Raw genomic sequence first — 16,317 nt, 5'->3', positions numbered from 1 at the left:
TCTGAGCTATCGAAGTACGACTCACGCCTGGTCCTCACAGCTTTACTTCTGCCAGTATCTCGTCTCCTACCTTCCAAACTTTACAGAAGCTCTCCTGCGAACCTTGCAGAACTAGCACTCCTGAAAGAAAGGATACTGCGGAGACATGGCTTAGCCACAGTACATATCAGCGCACACTCCGCTGCAGAGTGAAAATCTCATTCTGAAAACATCCCCCCGGCTGTGGCTAAGTCATGTCTCCGCAGTATCCTTTCTTTCAGGAGTGCTAGTTCTGCAAGGTTTGCAGGAGAGTAGCCGGCCGAAGTGGCCGTGCGGTTAAAGGCGCTACATTCTGGAACCGCAAGACCGCTACGGTCGCAGGTTCGAATCCTGCCTCGGGCATGGATATTTGTGATGTCCTTAGGTTAGTTAGGTTTAACTAGTTCGAAGTTCTAGGGGACTAATGACCTCAGCAGTTGAGTCCCATAGTGCTCAGAGCCATTTGAACCATTTTTTTGCAGGAGAGCTTCTGTAAAGTTAGGAAGGTAGGAGACGAGATACTGGCAGAAGTAAAGCTGTGAGGACCGGGCGTGAGTCGTGCTTCGGTAACTCTGATGGTAGAGCACTTGCCCACGAAAGGCAAAGGTCCCGAGTTCGAGTCTCGGTCGGGCACACAGTTTTAATCTGCCAGGGAGTTTCATATTCTGAATTGTGTTTACAAATGTGCTGTTAGACGAGATAGTCTGTACAGGTATGTAAATATGACTACTCAGACTGATCCAAAATCGTGTAGCCACTACTGGAGACATTACGCTAACTATTTTTTTCATGTTGTCTTAGTTTTCTAAAAATTGTAGTCATAATGCGCACTTTGCAATATATTCTACGTACTCTTAACCCGACCAGTAGTACCGCAAATTCGCAAAATGATGTAGACTGATAAATCACCTGTAGATGAGCCACCAGAGCTCGAAAATGCAACGGGCATTGAAATACAAATGAAGATTTGTTACTGAAAGCTATTTGTTTTTATTTTATTATTAATATCGATCTGCCTACTATATTTGCTCCCAGGGACGTACTTGACACTTATCTGTAGACTGTGCAGGTGTGTACACTTGGATATTCTTGAAAACCCCGCCGCATTTGTTACTATTAACGCGAGAGAATTAGTTGCCATTGTGCTGCTTCACTCTGGCGGCAACAGAGGGAACGAAGCAGAACACGCCCGCCATCTAGTGACGGGCTGCGCCAACTGCGCGGCGCAGTTGAGTTCCACGGGCAGTCCGACGCTGGCCATACGGCAGACAACAGTAGCTCCTGCGCGCGCCCCGGCGAGAGAACGACAGCCAGCATGTCCGCAGACGCAGAACTGAGCTCCTTGCTGTCTCGCAGACAGGCCATCAACGAGGCACTCGACGAGGGCAAGCCCGTCAGCCCACAGCAGCGGGCCAAGATCAGCGTCTACGCCGAGTTCCACGAATTCACAAGGAAGCAGATCAAGGAATACGAGCAGACCTTCCGAAAGTGAGTACAGCTCTTATTGTCGCATTTCGAGCTGCATTCAAAGCGTAAATTTTCCTCTGGATAAAATATTGCTGTCGCTTTGCTTGGAAATCTCGACAAAGAACATTTCATCGAAAAAGAGAGCTTAGAACGAGATTACAAACATGTCATGTCCGTATGTTTACATGTAATTGCCAGCGCCAAAGCACAGAAGACACCGCCTCCTTAACATCTCACTGGCATTTCTGTAAACTGTTAAAGCTCATGAGAGACAGTTCTCTAAGCACTGTTTCCTGCGAGCATGCTTGCTTTTAAATGCGTATAGTTGACAGACAAGTCAGCTGATGAAAACAAAGTTAAAGCTTGCGCGTTGACACCCTCAATGTTAAGTGTGTTGTGCGGGAAGACAGTGTCCTTGGCAGAAGGCCGTAGCCATGGCAACGGCATCTGTCTGGCTCCTGTTTAGGGGGCGTGGCATATGCCGACAGGACCGAGAGCACTCGCTAGCTAACCTGTTTTCCAAACAGCGACGAGTTCGTAAACTCACTGCGCTGTTACTGTTACAGAGTTAAGAATGTTGCAAGAGGGATCTGGAATAATTTGACCGTTGTTATAAGCGATGGCTTAATGCTGACACACGAGGCGGTAGTTTGCACCATTTTTTTTATTTTTTTCAATTCCCCCCGGAGGGGGGGGGGGGGGGGGCGCTGGCAGCAGCTTAGTACGCTGCTCTACAGCCTTATTTGCACCATTCTGTATTGATTTCTTAAATACTGCGTGTATGCCTAACTAACGTTGAGAATAGATTGTATGTTGTGAGAATGTATACGAAAACAATGTGAATCGTTATTTAGACGAGCGAAAATCATCGGAGAGAGGAATTGCTGTATTAACTTACTCATTGAATCTTCTGTCAGATCGTTTGAATCTATGCTCACCAAGTATGAAATGCATAGCGTGAAGTAGCTTGAGTTACTTCACTATAGGAAGGAATATGCAATGGCAGTGAAATCTGTTTGCGCCGACAAGATTGGGCCAGGTGTCGGATTTGATGGACAATGCAATGACCTACGAAATAGCGAAGACAGGTTTAAGACGACAACATAAGCGACAGTTATAAGTATTAGTCTTAATCAACCTCATGGTCTTCTTCCAAATATGACCCATGATTCAAACTACTTTGACACAGATGTGGAAGGTAATGTAAATGTTTCAGCAACTAGTGCCGTAGATAAGTGCTTGATTTATCCGATTAAAAGTTGACTTAACCGCAGCAAAATACAGTTGAAAACAGTTTGACACACTACTCTCAAAAGCGACATTTCGTCATAAAATGAGATAATCAGTGATGTGACATTTTAAATTAATAGGTCTGGAGGTAAGTGGACATCTTATAAGAAAGTATTAAATTCCCGGTATTAGGAAAAGCGAGCGCTGCTGTCATTAGAGTTATCAGCACTATCGCTGAAATGTAAGTGCGACAGTGTTTACATTCGCTTATTTTCGTATTCTGGTATCTTACACCAAGGTATTTAGTGGGATTTACAAATCTTGGAATGGATGTTTTTGGGAAGCTGCACGTTGTTAGTCCGCGGACTTACAGTAGGTTACTGTTCAAGAACATCGGAATTTTAGTTCTCGTGTAGCAACATTCACCTTGTGATTTGTACTTGAAAATGTGGACACTCTCAAAGAGAAGCACGGCATTTACCCAGTGAACATTAGTCAGCAAATTATCATTTTTATTTCATGTAATATTTTTTAACTATATATGCAGTGTCTCGTTACACGACCAGGAAGGTTTGCTTTTAATGATCGTACGAAATCAGAGAAAAAAAGTACACGAACGATCTACCAGTAGCATTTGTTTAATCTTTTTGTAAGATTTTAAGTTCATGTTAAGCTGCTTCAAAAGCCGCTATCAATCGTACTTCAGTACCAGCTGACGTACGGGCAGTGCTAACTACTCAGTAGTTCCAAACCTTAGGGCCAAGGAACTGTCAGCAAGAAAATCAAAGCTTATGTGTGAAATAATAAATTGAAAAATTACTTGCGATGGCAAATTTTGATACATGCTGGTCTAGACATATCACTGAGTGCCAAAGTCGACCTACAAACCAAGCATAGTGGAGTAGACAGTGTTAGATTGAAACAGAATGTTTGCTATTAGTCATACCGAGAGCACATATTCGAAACTAAGTCGCGAAGCACATTACTTCCTCCAGTACACAGGGATCGGACAAAAAAAATGTGGAAACGCCAAAATTAAAAAAAAAAAATTAACATGCCTAATAGTGTAGGAAAACCCATCAGCACCCAAAACAGCATTCACTCATCTCGGTCTGCATAAATACAGCTCCTGTATGGTTTTCAAGGATAGCGATCACGCGCCCTGCTCTCCAAATTAGACAACAAAGGCGGCATAATATGATCCGGTGACTGTGGCTAGGGAAGATGCAACAATTCATGCTCATGCGAGCTGTTTGAACAGAGGCACTGTCGTCTTGAAACGCAACATCACCATTGGGGAACAAACGTTGTGCACTGGGATGCACTTGATCATTCAAAATAGTCACATAAATCTTGGCAGGAATACGATCTTACAGGGTTACCACAATATGGCTCCCAGAATCATCACCGAACCCCTGTCAGTTTTCACTTCTGGGATGTAAAACCGGCCGGAATTGTGAAACAAAAATTATCCGACCAAATGACTATCTTCCATTCCTCCGTAGTTCAGATTTTACGACTTCGACACCACGTTTCCGTGTTATGGGCATGCTGCACCACTGAAGCGCGGTTTTAGCATTCCAGCCCTCCCTACAGTTCCCTGCTTATGGAGACCCCTTCCTGTTTTGGTGCTGACAGTTCGTGGGTACGACATTGAGTTTTGAAATAACTTTTGCAGCTGCCGTCTCTTTATTTTTTGTCACAATCCTCTTCAGTGAGCGTCCGTCACGATCACTCAACACCGCTTTCTGGCTTAGCGGATGACGTTTTCCCGCTTTCCCCGTATGCGGTATAAGTCATCGACACGGTACCTCTTGAAACACCCAACACTTCGACTACTTCCGTTACGGAGGCGTCAACGATTTACCTACGTTCGAATTCACTTAGCTCCGACATAATGCACTCGCAACTACACAGAACCCCGTTCTGACTATCACATTTGTAACATATTGAGGACATTTCACAGGTGCCGTTCGTGATCAAATACAACAGCGGAATGCCGGCCGCGGTGACAGAGCGGTTGTAGGCGCTTCAGTCCGGAACCGCGCGACCGCTACGGTCGCAGGCTCGAATCCTGCCTCGGGCATGGGTGTGTGACGTCCTTAGGTTAGTTAGGTTTAAGTGGTTCTAAGTTCTAGGGGACTGATGACCTGAGATGTTAAGTCCCATAGTGCTCAGAACCATTTGAACAGCGGAACCTGCAGGGTTGACTACCATTTGCACTTATGTTAAAGCAGAGTTAGAACAGAAAAAAAATTTCACATTTTCGGATTTTTATCTCATTATAAAATTTGCAATTTTCCGAATAAAATTATATACATATATATCACTTATAAACTCAAATGGGAAGTATTTTATTTTTTAAAAATTAATCTACACCTGTTGAAAATGTTAAAATTTGTATGTGCATTACTTAAAGATCCAATAAAATCGCTACTTTTTTTTATATAGAAGGCTGTGGATTGCTGTGTTACAAAGGTCACGTTCAGAAGAGGATGGGCACCAGGTTGAGGAAGTTGAAACAAAGTTTGAGAGACAAGAAACTTTCCGATGATAAAACCATAAGAGGCAGGCTGACATTCAAAATGATTGAACTACTGCAGTATTATGGGATGGCCATTAGAAATAATCCTGAGGATTTATTGCACTATGGGCTACCTTCTTCCGCAGACTGTCAACTGATGAAAAACTAGTACACCACCTTTACCCTCCTGGACCTGATTCATGGCGCAATTACCGCAATGACCAGTGCTCATAGTACATTTCCGCAGCTCGTAGTCTCACGGTCGCATTCTCGCTTTCCGAGCACGGGGTCCCGGGTTCGATTCCCGGCGGGGTCAGGGATTTTCATCTGCCTCGAGATGACTGGGTGTTTGTGTTGTCCTCATTTCATCATCATGAAAGTGGCGAGATTGGGCTGCTCAGGTTCGAAATTTGTACGGGCGCTGATAACCGCGCAGTTGAGCGCCCCACAAACCAATCATCATCATCATAATCATCATCATATCATATCATCGTCATCATCACCACCATACAGCCATAAGCATTCCATCCCAGCAGCAGTCATGGATATCATAAAACCTGTTTACAGAGACCTGGCAAATCCTGTATTACTGAAGATGTCAGACTCAACATCCCAATGAGGAATCAGTCGTTCAATAATCTTATATGAACTAGCTTACCAAAAAACGTTTTTGTTGGAATGAATAAAGTAGTGGCGGATCAGTGATGCTGTTATTGCTTTTAATGATGGCAACACTGGTAGGGTGAAAGTGCTACAGCATATGGGAATTAATGCTGGAGCAAACTGCATCAGAGAACTTGAACGGATGGACAAGGTTCGCATTGATAAAGCAGAGTATGCAGCACAGTTGGCCACCGAGGATTTCAGGAAGAAGAAAAGAAGAAACCTAACCTAACCTAACCTAACCTAACCTAACCTACAGTATGGTGCAGGGTGCTTCTGAGTGACTAAAAATAAAAAATAAGCATATATTGAGTTAGTCTTTCCAAACTTTAGAAGCCGTTCCTGAAAATTTACATTTTCTGTTGCATTTTTCCCAAAATCTCAGAAACCACTTAGAGTATTCAAATTTTCAGAGAGTAAGAACATACATATCCTGAGTCTACTGAACTAAAAGAACAACATAATGTTATGTATAATTAAATTATTTAGGATAACGCACAAAAAAGTACATAATTTTAACAGTGTGATTAAAAAATATCTCCGAAAGCAGTGGCTGAAATTCAATTATTGTAGTTCAGTAGACTCAGAACATACAGTTTAATGTCCTGTAAAAGTTTCATGTCAATGGCTACAGGGAAGAAAAGTAATGTCGGGATAGGGTACAGGGAAGAAAAGTAATGTCGGGATAGGGCGTTCCAACTCCCCTTAAACATGCATTTCTCACGGTGTTTCCATACTTTGGCCGATTTCTGTATGTGTCGCACAAAGATCACAACAGCAAAAATTTAAGAAATTCGGTTATACAGAGAGATACCAATACCCATCAGTTCCTGAAGTACGATACGGCGAAACTGATGCTAAGCTGGGGCGGTCACAGCTACACAACTCAGAAAAATCGAGGAAGTGTCCACCAATCCTCCGACGCAAATTAAGTTGCGCTTCAGGAAGAAGACTGCGCTTTATATAACGACAAATGCATGTGAGATTTTTCACTCTCGTCATGACTTCTTGTTTGAATCGGCTCATCCTAACATGTACATTACGGGAAACCTTTGCGAGAGACACGAGCATCTATATGTGACCTCATTCTCCTCCATGTAACTACCGAGTCTGCTAAATGGAGCAATGTGGCGCAATGCTAAGTCACTGGAGTCGCTTTCAAAAGGACATCGCTTCAAATCCCCGCCCGACAATTCAGGTTTAGATTTTCCTTGATTTTCCAAAATCGCTAAACACTGATAATGGGGTGATTCCTTTGACAGGACATGGCCGATTTCATTCCCCTTTCTCAGATTATACCTTGTCTCTAATGGCCTCGAGATCGACGCGACTTTAAATCATAATCTTCTTAAGTTTCCCCTCCAGTTAGTGTGTCTTTCCTCTAACTGTTGCAGATCGAGCCATCTACGTACAAAACAACTTACGCAGTTTCATTTAAAATTCTCTCTCTCTCTCTCTCTGTCTGTCTGTCTGTGTGTGTGTGTGTGTGTGTGTGTGTGTGTGTGTGTGTGTGTGTGTGTGTGTGTGTGTGTTTGGGGGAGGGGGGGGGGTAATTCCTTCTTGAATGTCATTGTGACAACATTAGGTGAGGGACTTTCGTCTGTGGTAAGCTGGTTAAAGGCCAATTAAGTGTGGAACCACATATAAGATGGAAAGAGCGGTATGGAAGAGATCGTAGAAATTTTTAATTTGGCGTGGCATTAATACCGAGAACGTTTTGTACCTTTTTACTTATCGCAGAAACAACAACTTGTGTGACGTCACGTTATGCCGAACTTGTTTTCTGCATTGCTATTTGCAGTGAATTCTGCTGTGGAGACAATTTTGCGTTGCACTATGAAAAATCTGCGCAAGTTGGTTTATAAAGATTATGCAGAAAACGAAATCTTGTTTTGTTGAGGGTGTGTCGACATACTACTAGCTGCTGGCAAGGTACGTTCAGAGACTGCGGCGTGGAGTATACAACATTGGACGAATCTTAACTCAGAGCTCGAATAAAACGTTTTGTACCTTTTTACTTATCGCAGAAACAACAACTTGTGTGACGTCACGTTATGCCGAACTTGTTTTCTGCATTGCTATTTGCAGTGAATTCTGCTGTGGAGACAATTTTGCGTTGCACTATGAAAAATCTGCGCAAGTTGGTTTATAAAGATTATGCAGAAAACGAAATCTTGTTTTGTTGAGGGTGTGTCGACATACTACTAGCTGCTGGCAAGGTACGTTCAGAGACTGCGGCGTGGAGTATACAACATTGGACGAATCTTAACTCAGAGCTCGAATAATGCTCCGCAAATCAGGTCTCTTTGCACTTCGAATGCGCAGTACACCTGTGGTGGTAGCAATAAAAAATGGCCGCCCGAGTATCCTACGTGGGATCTGAGAACGTAATAGCAGCGTTTTTCCGCATTACTCTGTGCTGGGAATGCAGTCTTGCCTTGTTCCACCAAGGCCTGCTCGTTCTCACGACGTAACCATTAAACTCGCTACTGTCATTGTGGCCTCCGTTCGTATTCAGCCAGTCACTGTCGAGAAAAGGCCGATGTATGCCGCTTATTACAATCGCAAATAGAGCGCGGCAGATAGTGGTGTGTGTTTGTGTACCTTTTGTAGTTACTGCAATGTTCTCGATATTCCTACGCGGTCGCAATAAAATGTACGACGAGCGTCTTTCCTTCTGCAGTAGGCGGTACGCTTTAGTGAAACTCGCACACAATAAACATGCTTACCGGATCATGATTAGAGCGTGTTTTAAGCTCGTACGTTAACGCGTTAGGGAATAATGGTGAACATGTTGCGGAAAAGGCGAAAACAAAGCTCAGATTTGTTGTGGAAGGGTTCTACGGAAAACGCTTTGCATCTGTGAAGGGAATCGCCTATAGACTACTTATGTGTATCTTTTGTAGAAAAACGAAATTATTCTCACAAAACCCTGTTGAGAAAATTTACAGAACAGGAAACCTGTACGACATACGTGCCGCACCCATCTACGTATGGCGTAGGGGGCTTGAGGATAAGATAAGGAAGATCCGAGCGCATACAGAGGCACATACTTTTTTTTCCTCGCTCCATGTGCGAATTAAGTACAAAGAGATCTGTATCGTATTGCCGACTGGAAGATCCCAAGGATTAGCCTACTCAACTTCGTTGTTTCCTTCCTCTGCCCACAATAATCCCCTTCCACGCGGTATATGACATTGTTATCTTACTGCGTTTCTTCGCTGAAACGTTATCTTAAAATACACTCTCGCGACTGAGTATGGCGTAAGTGAATCATCAGAGCGAGTGTGTGTGTGGATACTTTCGGTGTTACCACAAATGGTACTAAGTGCCTCCATTTGTTCTGGAGTAGCAAGACGTGTGTTGTCGCATCAAAGCAAAACACGGAAATTCCGAAACTGTCCACGAACGTGGCGGCTTCGAATAGCGAGCTCGTCCTAGTATAGAGGAAGCACTAACAGATCGTGAGTTAGCTTCTATTGCTGTGACACTGTAATGGAACTCATTATGTACCCCCTAAGTCTCACTGCTACTAAAATGAAAATCTGTCGGTTTTTTGGGACGCGATCGTCGTGTAATTTCACTTCATGTAAAGCCGAAAACTTATTGCAGATATTGTATTGTAACAAACGTATCTCTACAAAACTCACACGCACAGTAACTTATCCATATTCACAAATAATCCTTGTCCACTGGTAAACATCCCAGAAATTGTTGTACATCAAATTACACATCCTAAACTCAATTACTTTTGCTTTGCTCACAGAGCCACGATTTTCTATGCGCATTTAAATCCATTCCTATGTACTGTTCGGCCCTTCTGCTGATAACTGAAATTTCAGGCGCGTAACTTCAGACCGGAAGTGGGTTGCACGAAGTGTTTCACTTGTACGAGAATTTTATATATAAATCTTAATGATTTTTAAGTAAAACACTTTATTGACATTCTGCATCTTTACTCTTCATGTCTGCCTATCCACAGCCCTCTGCCACTGGAGGTCTCTACGTTGTAGCGTGTAAAATGGCGGTGTGTAACGCAACTATGTCGGTGCGTTAGAACCAGCGTGCAGTAATCGATTTTTGAAGTCGAAGAGTTCGTCCACACATGGAACGCAGTCTCCTTCAGCATAACCCCGGACCACACACGAGCTCCGCGACATGTGCGACAATCCGACGCCTTGGGCTCACTGTCATCAATCACCCTCCAGACAGTCCCGGCTTGGCCCCCTCGATTTTCATCTATTTCTAAACCTTAAAGAACACCTTCGAGGGCTACACTTTCATGTAATGAAGCGGCCCAAGCAGAGAAGAGGTAGTGGCTCTGTCAACAATGGCAGACACTCTAAAGTGACGGTATCAACAAACTGATCTCTCGTTGGAAGAAATATGTTAGTCTCCGGGCTTACTGTGTTGAGAAATAAATATGTAGACATTAAGAATAAAGATAATGTTAACAAAGTTCTTTATTTTAAAAAACTTTGAGCTTTCACGTAAAAAAATCGAAGACATTTTTCAGCACGGCCTCGAGTCGCGTTATTAAAATAGTTTTCAAAATTGATAGTAAAATGTTTTTGATGTGGGGGATAGTTTGTTGTTGAGAGGTTTCGCGTTAAGATTATAAGCGAAAACTGAGTTGTACTTCGTTAATAATTAGTTAATGAAAACGGGAGCTTTGGCGCCCTAGAGCGAGGGTAATCCCTTCTTTTATCACAGCAGCCAATCAGTTTTCCAAATTATTTGAGGCAATTTCTCATGAAATACGTACTCTTAATACCGACTAGTAATCATACCTTGCTCCACTTGTGACACCAGGTATCAGCTACTGAATTATTTCTCAACTGACAAGGGGAGGCCGCCAATTGTGAAATTCAGATTCGATTCATACTGCGCATAATAAAAACACATGGCCAGAGGTGTAATGTGGCAAAGCACCAAGATGCACTTCTCAGCCGTTGTCTAGAAAATCGACAGTTAAAAGAAACCGTTGCGGTGAAATTATCTCTGCGATTGATAACTTCCTAGAGCGTCGTGGCGCAGCGGTAAGCGCTCGGGTTTGTAATCCGAAGGTCGCCGGATCGAATCCCACGCTAGCTGGAGTACGGTACGAACCAGAGTGATAGTTATCATAGAAACATGGAAAGTAGAAAACAGCACGACATCGAGCACATCTGATAAGCGATGCGTTTTTACAAGAACAATTGTTTTTTAAATTATCTGTTGGGAAACACATCTGATTGACATTCTGAAAAATTGTTCTATCGTTCGCCTGGTTTGATGGATACCACGCGTATCGTATAATATCGGCAAAAATCGGAGAAGACAATTGGTGGTGGACGATGGATTGGATTTTTATACAATCGTCTCTGGAGTTGATGTCACGGTTTCACTCGATTAAAAATTCTATTCTAATTCGAACGTTTCACTTACACTATACGTATTCGTTTCGGAATATCGTTTCTACGTCTTCCGTTAACTATACGTGGCAAACATTATGAAGACGATTAACAACATTTGTGAAATACAACTTTGTTTGCGGAAAACGTAATGATGTTCGAAGTCGCCAATTTTTCCACGACAAACGACTTTCAACAACTTATTATATGCATAATTGATGTAATATATATATATATATATATATATATATATATATATATATATATATATATATATATATGTGTGTGTGTGTGTGTGTGTGTGTGTGTGTGTGTGTGTGTGTGTGTGTATACATTTGAATTACAAAAAACAAATACTAAAAAAAAAGTTCCATGGCGCGAGATCCGATGCGGCGACCTTCGGATTACGAACCCGAGCGCTTACCGCTGCGCCACGACGCTGTAGAAAATTATTAATCGTAGAGAGTATTTCACCGCAACGGTTTCTTTTAACTGTCGATTTTCTCGACAACGGCTGAGAAGTGCATCTTGGTGCTTTGCCACGTTACACCTCTGGCCATGAGCTTTTATTATGCGCAGTATGGATAGAATCTGAATTTCACAATTGGCGGCCTCCCCTTGTGAGATGAGTAGCGTTGGAATTCTTACGGCTTCCATTGCCAGACATGTTGGTTTAAATGGATCTTTTATTTTTTATATATTTTTAAGACACAATCAAATGAACATTTCACAATGCTGTTACCGGTTTCGAGAACCAGCTGTCTTCTTCAGACTAAACGCATCCTGCAGGCATTGACGTAAGGTTTCGTTGCGTTGTAAATAATACTTCATCTCCATGCACAATATATAATTTCTGTTAAGCGTTAGTGTGGGTACAGTGTGGTGCCATTTTCCCCTTCTATGACGACGAAGAGAAATGAGAAGGTAAAACGGGTACATTCGTCTTGAAGTGGCCGATGGGACTGTCGGATTTAACGTCATCAACAGTTCCCCATGCTGTGACTTAGTATGTCACTGCGAACACAATACAAGACTTGGCGCAAAGTCTGGTGATGAAGAACTCTACGCTACCACATCTCCTCCCCTTGCCTGCCAAATACTGGTAGCAATAATTTTCTACTACCACGATTCAAAAGCTACCGCACAGGTGTGCGTTAATATCCTCGGCTGTAAAGGTGGGTAATGGAATAGGAGAAAGTTGCTAATGTACCTCCGGCGGGCAATGTACAGCAGCTTATATTCATATGTAGTGGCCATGACTTAAATTTAGAAGTTCGTCCAAAAGAAACCACTCAAAAGAAGACATTAAGGCACAGTGAAATTAAATGCCGTCGGTGAAGGTTATAGCCGTGGTTGCCGTACTGCGGTCCACAGGCTGTATGTGGCTCGAATCCAGTATTCATGCGGCCCGCGGTTCTCTGCCGTATTTAATTATAACATGCATCTAGCAACTAACAGCCGAATGCAAAATCTTCAACTAACGTTAAGGGTTTCTTAAGAGTAGTTTTCCTGCTCAGTAACAAACAAAATTGTTTACAGCGACAACAAGATGTGCTTAATTGTAACTGACGTGGGTGAATTCGGCCGAGAGCTAAGTAAAGTTAGCCGCTTGAGACAGAGGGGTAAACACCAGATATGAGAGAGGGTAATGTTTTATTGTCTATCTTCCTGTACTGATAGCTCATGGACGTGTATATCTCTTACCGACCAGTCGCTGTGTTATAAATTACAAGCCGAAGTAACATGGACTCGCGAATGCGCTTTGTACAGATGAGGCTCTTCAAATCCGGCATGTATTTGTATCAAGGGATATGAAATTAAATTGAGCTTGCTGTGATACAATGCAATGGGTAGAAGAAAAATATTAAAAACATTTAGTAAGCATTTATGATTCATATTGCATAATGGATTTAAATGAAGATACAGTTAGTGTTATTAATCAAGTAATTATCCGCTCACACAATAACACAACACTTCGTCAGGCAATTAGTGTGACAACGTTGGGGTGGTTGAGATTGGCAGCAGTGTGAAACAGATCAATCGGCAGGAAGTGATCGCACTCTTACTACGAGGGTAATCCCAAAAGTAAGGTCTCCTATTTTATTATAAGTACATAGACCTGTTTATTTCTGCAATGGTTTACATCAGTTTACAGCTTGAACATTTGGCTATTTTTCGACATAATCACCATTTCTGTCGATGCATTTTTGTAGACAGTGTCAGTTTTTGTATGCCCCTTTCATACCAGCTCGCCGCCATGCTGTTCAGGAAGTTATAAACCTCTTCTTTTCCGTTAAAATTCTCTGAGCGGTGCTTCGGGAAACCTCAGGAACCAACGTGCAGAGATCATCCAAGATGATCCGCTGATCTTCACGCATGCTTTGCTCAACCTTGAAGACGGTCTCCTCAGAAATTGACGGTCACCGGCTCCTTTGTTCGCCGTGAATTTCGGTTCGACCAGCTACAAACTCTCTACACCACTTACGAACATTTTTGACATCCATGCACGACTCGCCATACACTTCCGTCAGTTGGCGATGGATTTCAATCGGAGCAGTGCCCTTTGCGTTCAAAAACCGAATAACTGCGTGCAATTCGCACTTGGCGGTAACATCCAACGGGAGCTCCATTCTCAACGGCTGCCAAGCCAAGACTGAGCGCCTCAGCACGATGTGTGCATGTTTACACACAACGCGTGACGCACTCTTCATAACAGTGTGACCAACTGCCACACAGAGTTCTGTACTTACAGAAAAGAATAGGAGACCTTACTTTTGGGATTACCCTCGTATAACTAGTCTGTTGGGAGCTCGTAACCCACTAATTTAATAACAAGACCGGTACGTAAGCGGCCCGAGATGTCGCCCCCACGATGTCAGTATCGGCCCATGAGAAAAAAAAAAGTTCGACGACAACTGAGTTAGTGAGACGTCTGGAGAGCCATTTACCCGACCTGGTATGTGTTAGAGACTAAGAGCGTTTGATATATACATCAGGCTATCGACACCGTTGCTGTTCACAGCAGTGAGACAAGCTGGTTTATTGCGCAGTCAACAACATAGATTTCTGCCGGCCAGAGTGGCCGAGCGGTTCTAGGCACTTCAGTCTGGAACCGCGCGACCGCTACGGTCGCAGGTTCGAATTCTGCCTCGGGCATGGATGTGTGATGGCCTCCTTAAGTTAGTTAGCGTAGTTCTAAGTTCTAGGGGACTGATGACCTCAGACGTTAAGTCCCATAGTGCTCAGAGCCATGTGAACCATTTTGAACATCGATTTCTGACCATAAACGGTACACTCTGTTAAAAAAAATTCCGGTACTTTGTCCATAAAATTTTTCTACTCTTACCTTTTACCGTGTATGGTCTCCGAAATACTCTCCTCCACAATTAATAATCCGCTCCCAACACTTGTGGAAGCAGTCTTGGTACGCCTCTTGCTACATCGCGCGAAACGCCGTGTGCGAATTTTCTTTTATCTCGTCTGTCGTTGTAAATCTTCGCTCTTTCAATGGGGTTTTCAACTTCGGAAATAAAAAGTTCGCAGGGGCCAGGTCTGGAGAGTACGGACGATGAGACAGCGCAGTGAATTCCATTTTTGTACAATAGTCACGCACCAACAGGATGAATGTGCGGGTGCATTATCATGATGCAAGAGGCATGAATTGTCTCGCCACATTTCAGGCCGTTTCCGTCTCAAATTTTCTCGCAGGCGTCACAACGCGTCCCGATAGTATCAGGTCTGTCCCTGTGGCACGAATTCAGGATGAACTAATCCTTCAAAGAAGATTATCAGCATGGCTTTGACGTTTGACGTGACCTGGCGAGCTGTTTTTGGTCTTGGAGAACTTTTCCCGACCCATTGTGAAGATTGAATCTTGGTCCCAACAGCATAACCGCAGACCCACGTCTCATCACCAGTTATGATTCCCTTGAGGAACATCTCGTTCTCATTTACGCGATACGAAAGCTCTTCAGACTGCAAGGCAGCACGGTGAATTCCAAGATACTTTGTTAGCATTCCATAACATGATCCAGCTGGAATGTTACATTCTTCTGCAATCTCTCGGAAAGTCAGATCGGCACGCACAATTTCGTTGATGTTCCTGACAAGAGCGTCGTCGGTAGACGTCGAAGGTTGTCCTGAAAGAGGGTCATCTTTAACTTCCATCCGACCACTTTTTAAACCGCGTGAACCATTCATAACACCTAGTACGGCTAAAGCACTCATCACCGTAGGCTTCCTGCATCATTTGGTGTGTCTCTGTAAAGGTTTTTTTGAGTTCTACGCAAAATTTAATGCCGCCGCGTTGCTCCTCTGTCATCTCAAAATTTGCAAACACTGCGACACACACAATAACAGACATACAATAATGAAACTTTCGGCAGTTACACATCAAACAGAAACGTGTGCAGGGATGCCAACCGCATTTCACTCCAACATATCATTGGCGCGAAGTTACGAATGTTCCGGGCTTTTTTTTTTAAAAACAGGCTTGGTAATGTCAATTCATTGTATTCGTATGACTTCATTTATTAGATGTCGCCGGAACGGTGAATTAAAAGGAACGAAAGTGTATCGCTGACCGTAGGCTTTGTCGAAGTCTGGAGGCAATGGACACTCCCAGTAGACGCAGGTCTGAAGTCCTTGTTAGCATCCAAGTGCGACGTTTGCGTCACAACAAATCCAGCTATCTGCTTGCTCGAGCTATTTTTCATCACCTTGCAGGTAGCCTTAAAGTCTGAGACGCGGTACGCTATGATACGCTATGAGAAAGTGTCGTCGTGCGATATCAAAATGTAGATGTACGTTCCACATCTCCCGCTAAACTGCTGAACCGATTTCAACCACACTTGGTACACATATAATGCGCTGTCTGGAAAGGATCGCTATGAGATAAGAACCACCCATCTATCAAAGGGGTGGGGGTGCGGATGAGAAAGCAGTATAGTCCACGACGCGAGACTCTCCATACTTTAGTCATCCATTATTGGGGAATAAGAGCACTGAGATTTGCAACAAATT

The 16,317-nt window shown here is 43.2% G+C and overlaps 1 protein-coding gene across 1 annotated transcript in view; it reads left to right on the top strand.

Annotated features, from left to right (window-relative positions):
- Positions 1 to 1,251: 1,251 nt before the first annotated feature.
- Positions 1,252 to 16,317, top strand: part of LOC126458394 (EF-hand domain-containing protein D2 homolog) — a 282,485-nt gene continuing 267,419 nt past the window's right edge. The window contains exon 1 of the mRNA XM_050095402.1: positions 1,252 to 1,506. Within this exon, the coding sequence (XP_049951359.1) occupies positions 1,334 to 1,506 (173 nt within the window). The 5' untranslated portion in view covers positions 1,252 to 1,333. The remainder of the gene's footprint in view (positions 1,507 to 16,317) is intronic.

The sequence above is a fragment of the Schistocerca serialis genome, chromosome 2, assembly GCF_023864345.2.
Source record: "Schistocerca serialis cubense isolate TAMUIC-IGC-003099 chromosome 2, iqSchSeri2.2, whole genome shotgun sequence".
Lineage (NCBI taxonomy): Eukaryota > Metazoa > Arthropoda > Insecta > Orthoptera > Acrididae > Schistocerca > Schistocerca serialis.
This window is presented reverse-complemented; position numbering and strand designations above follow the sequence as displayed.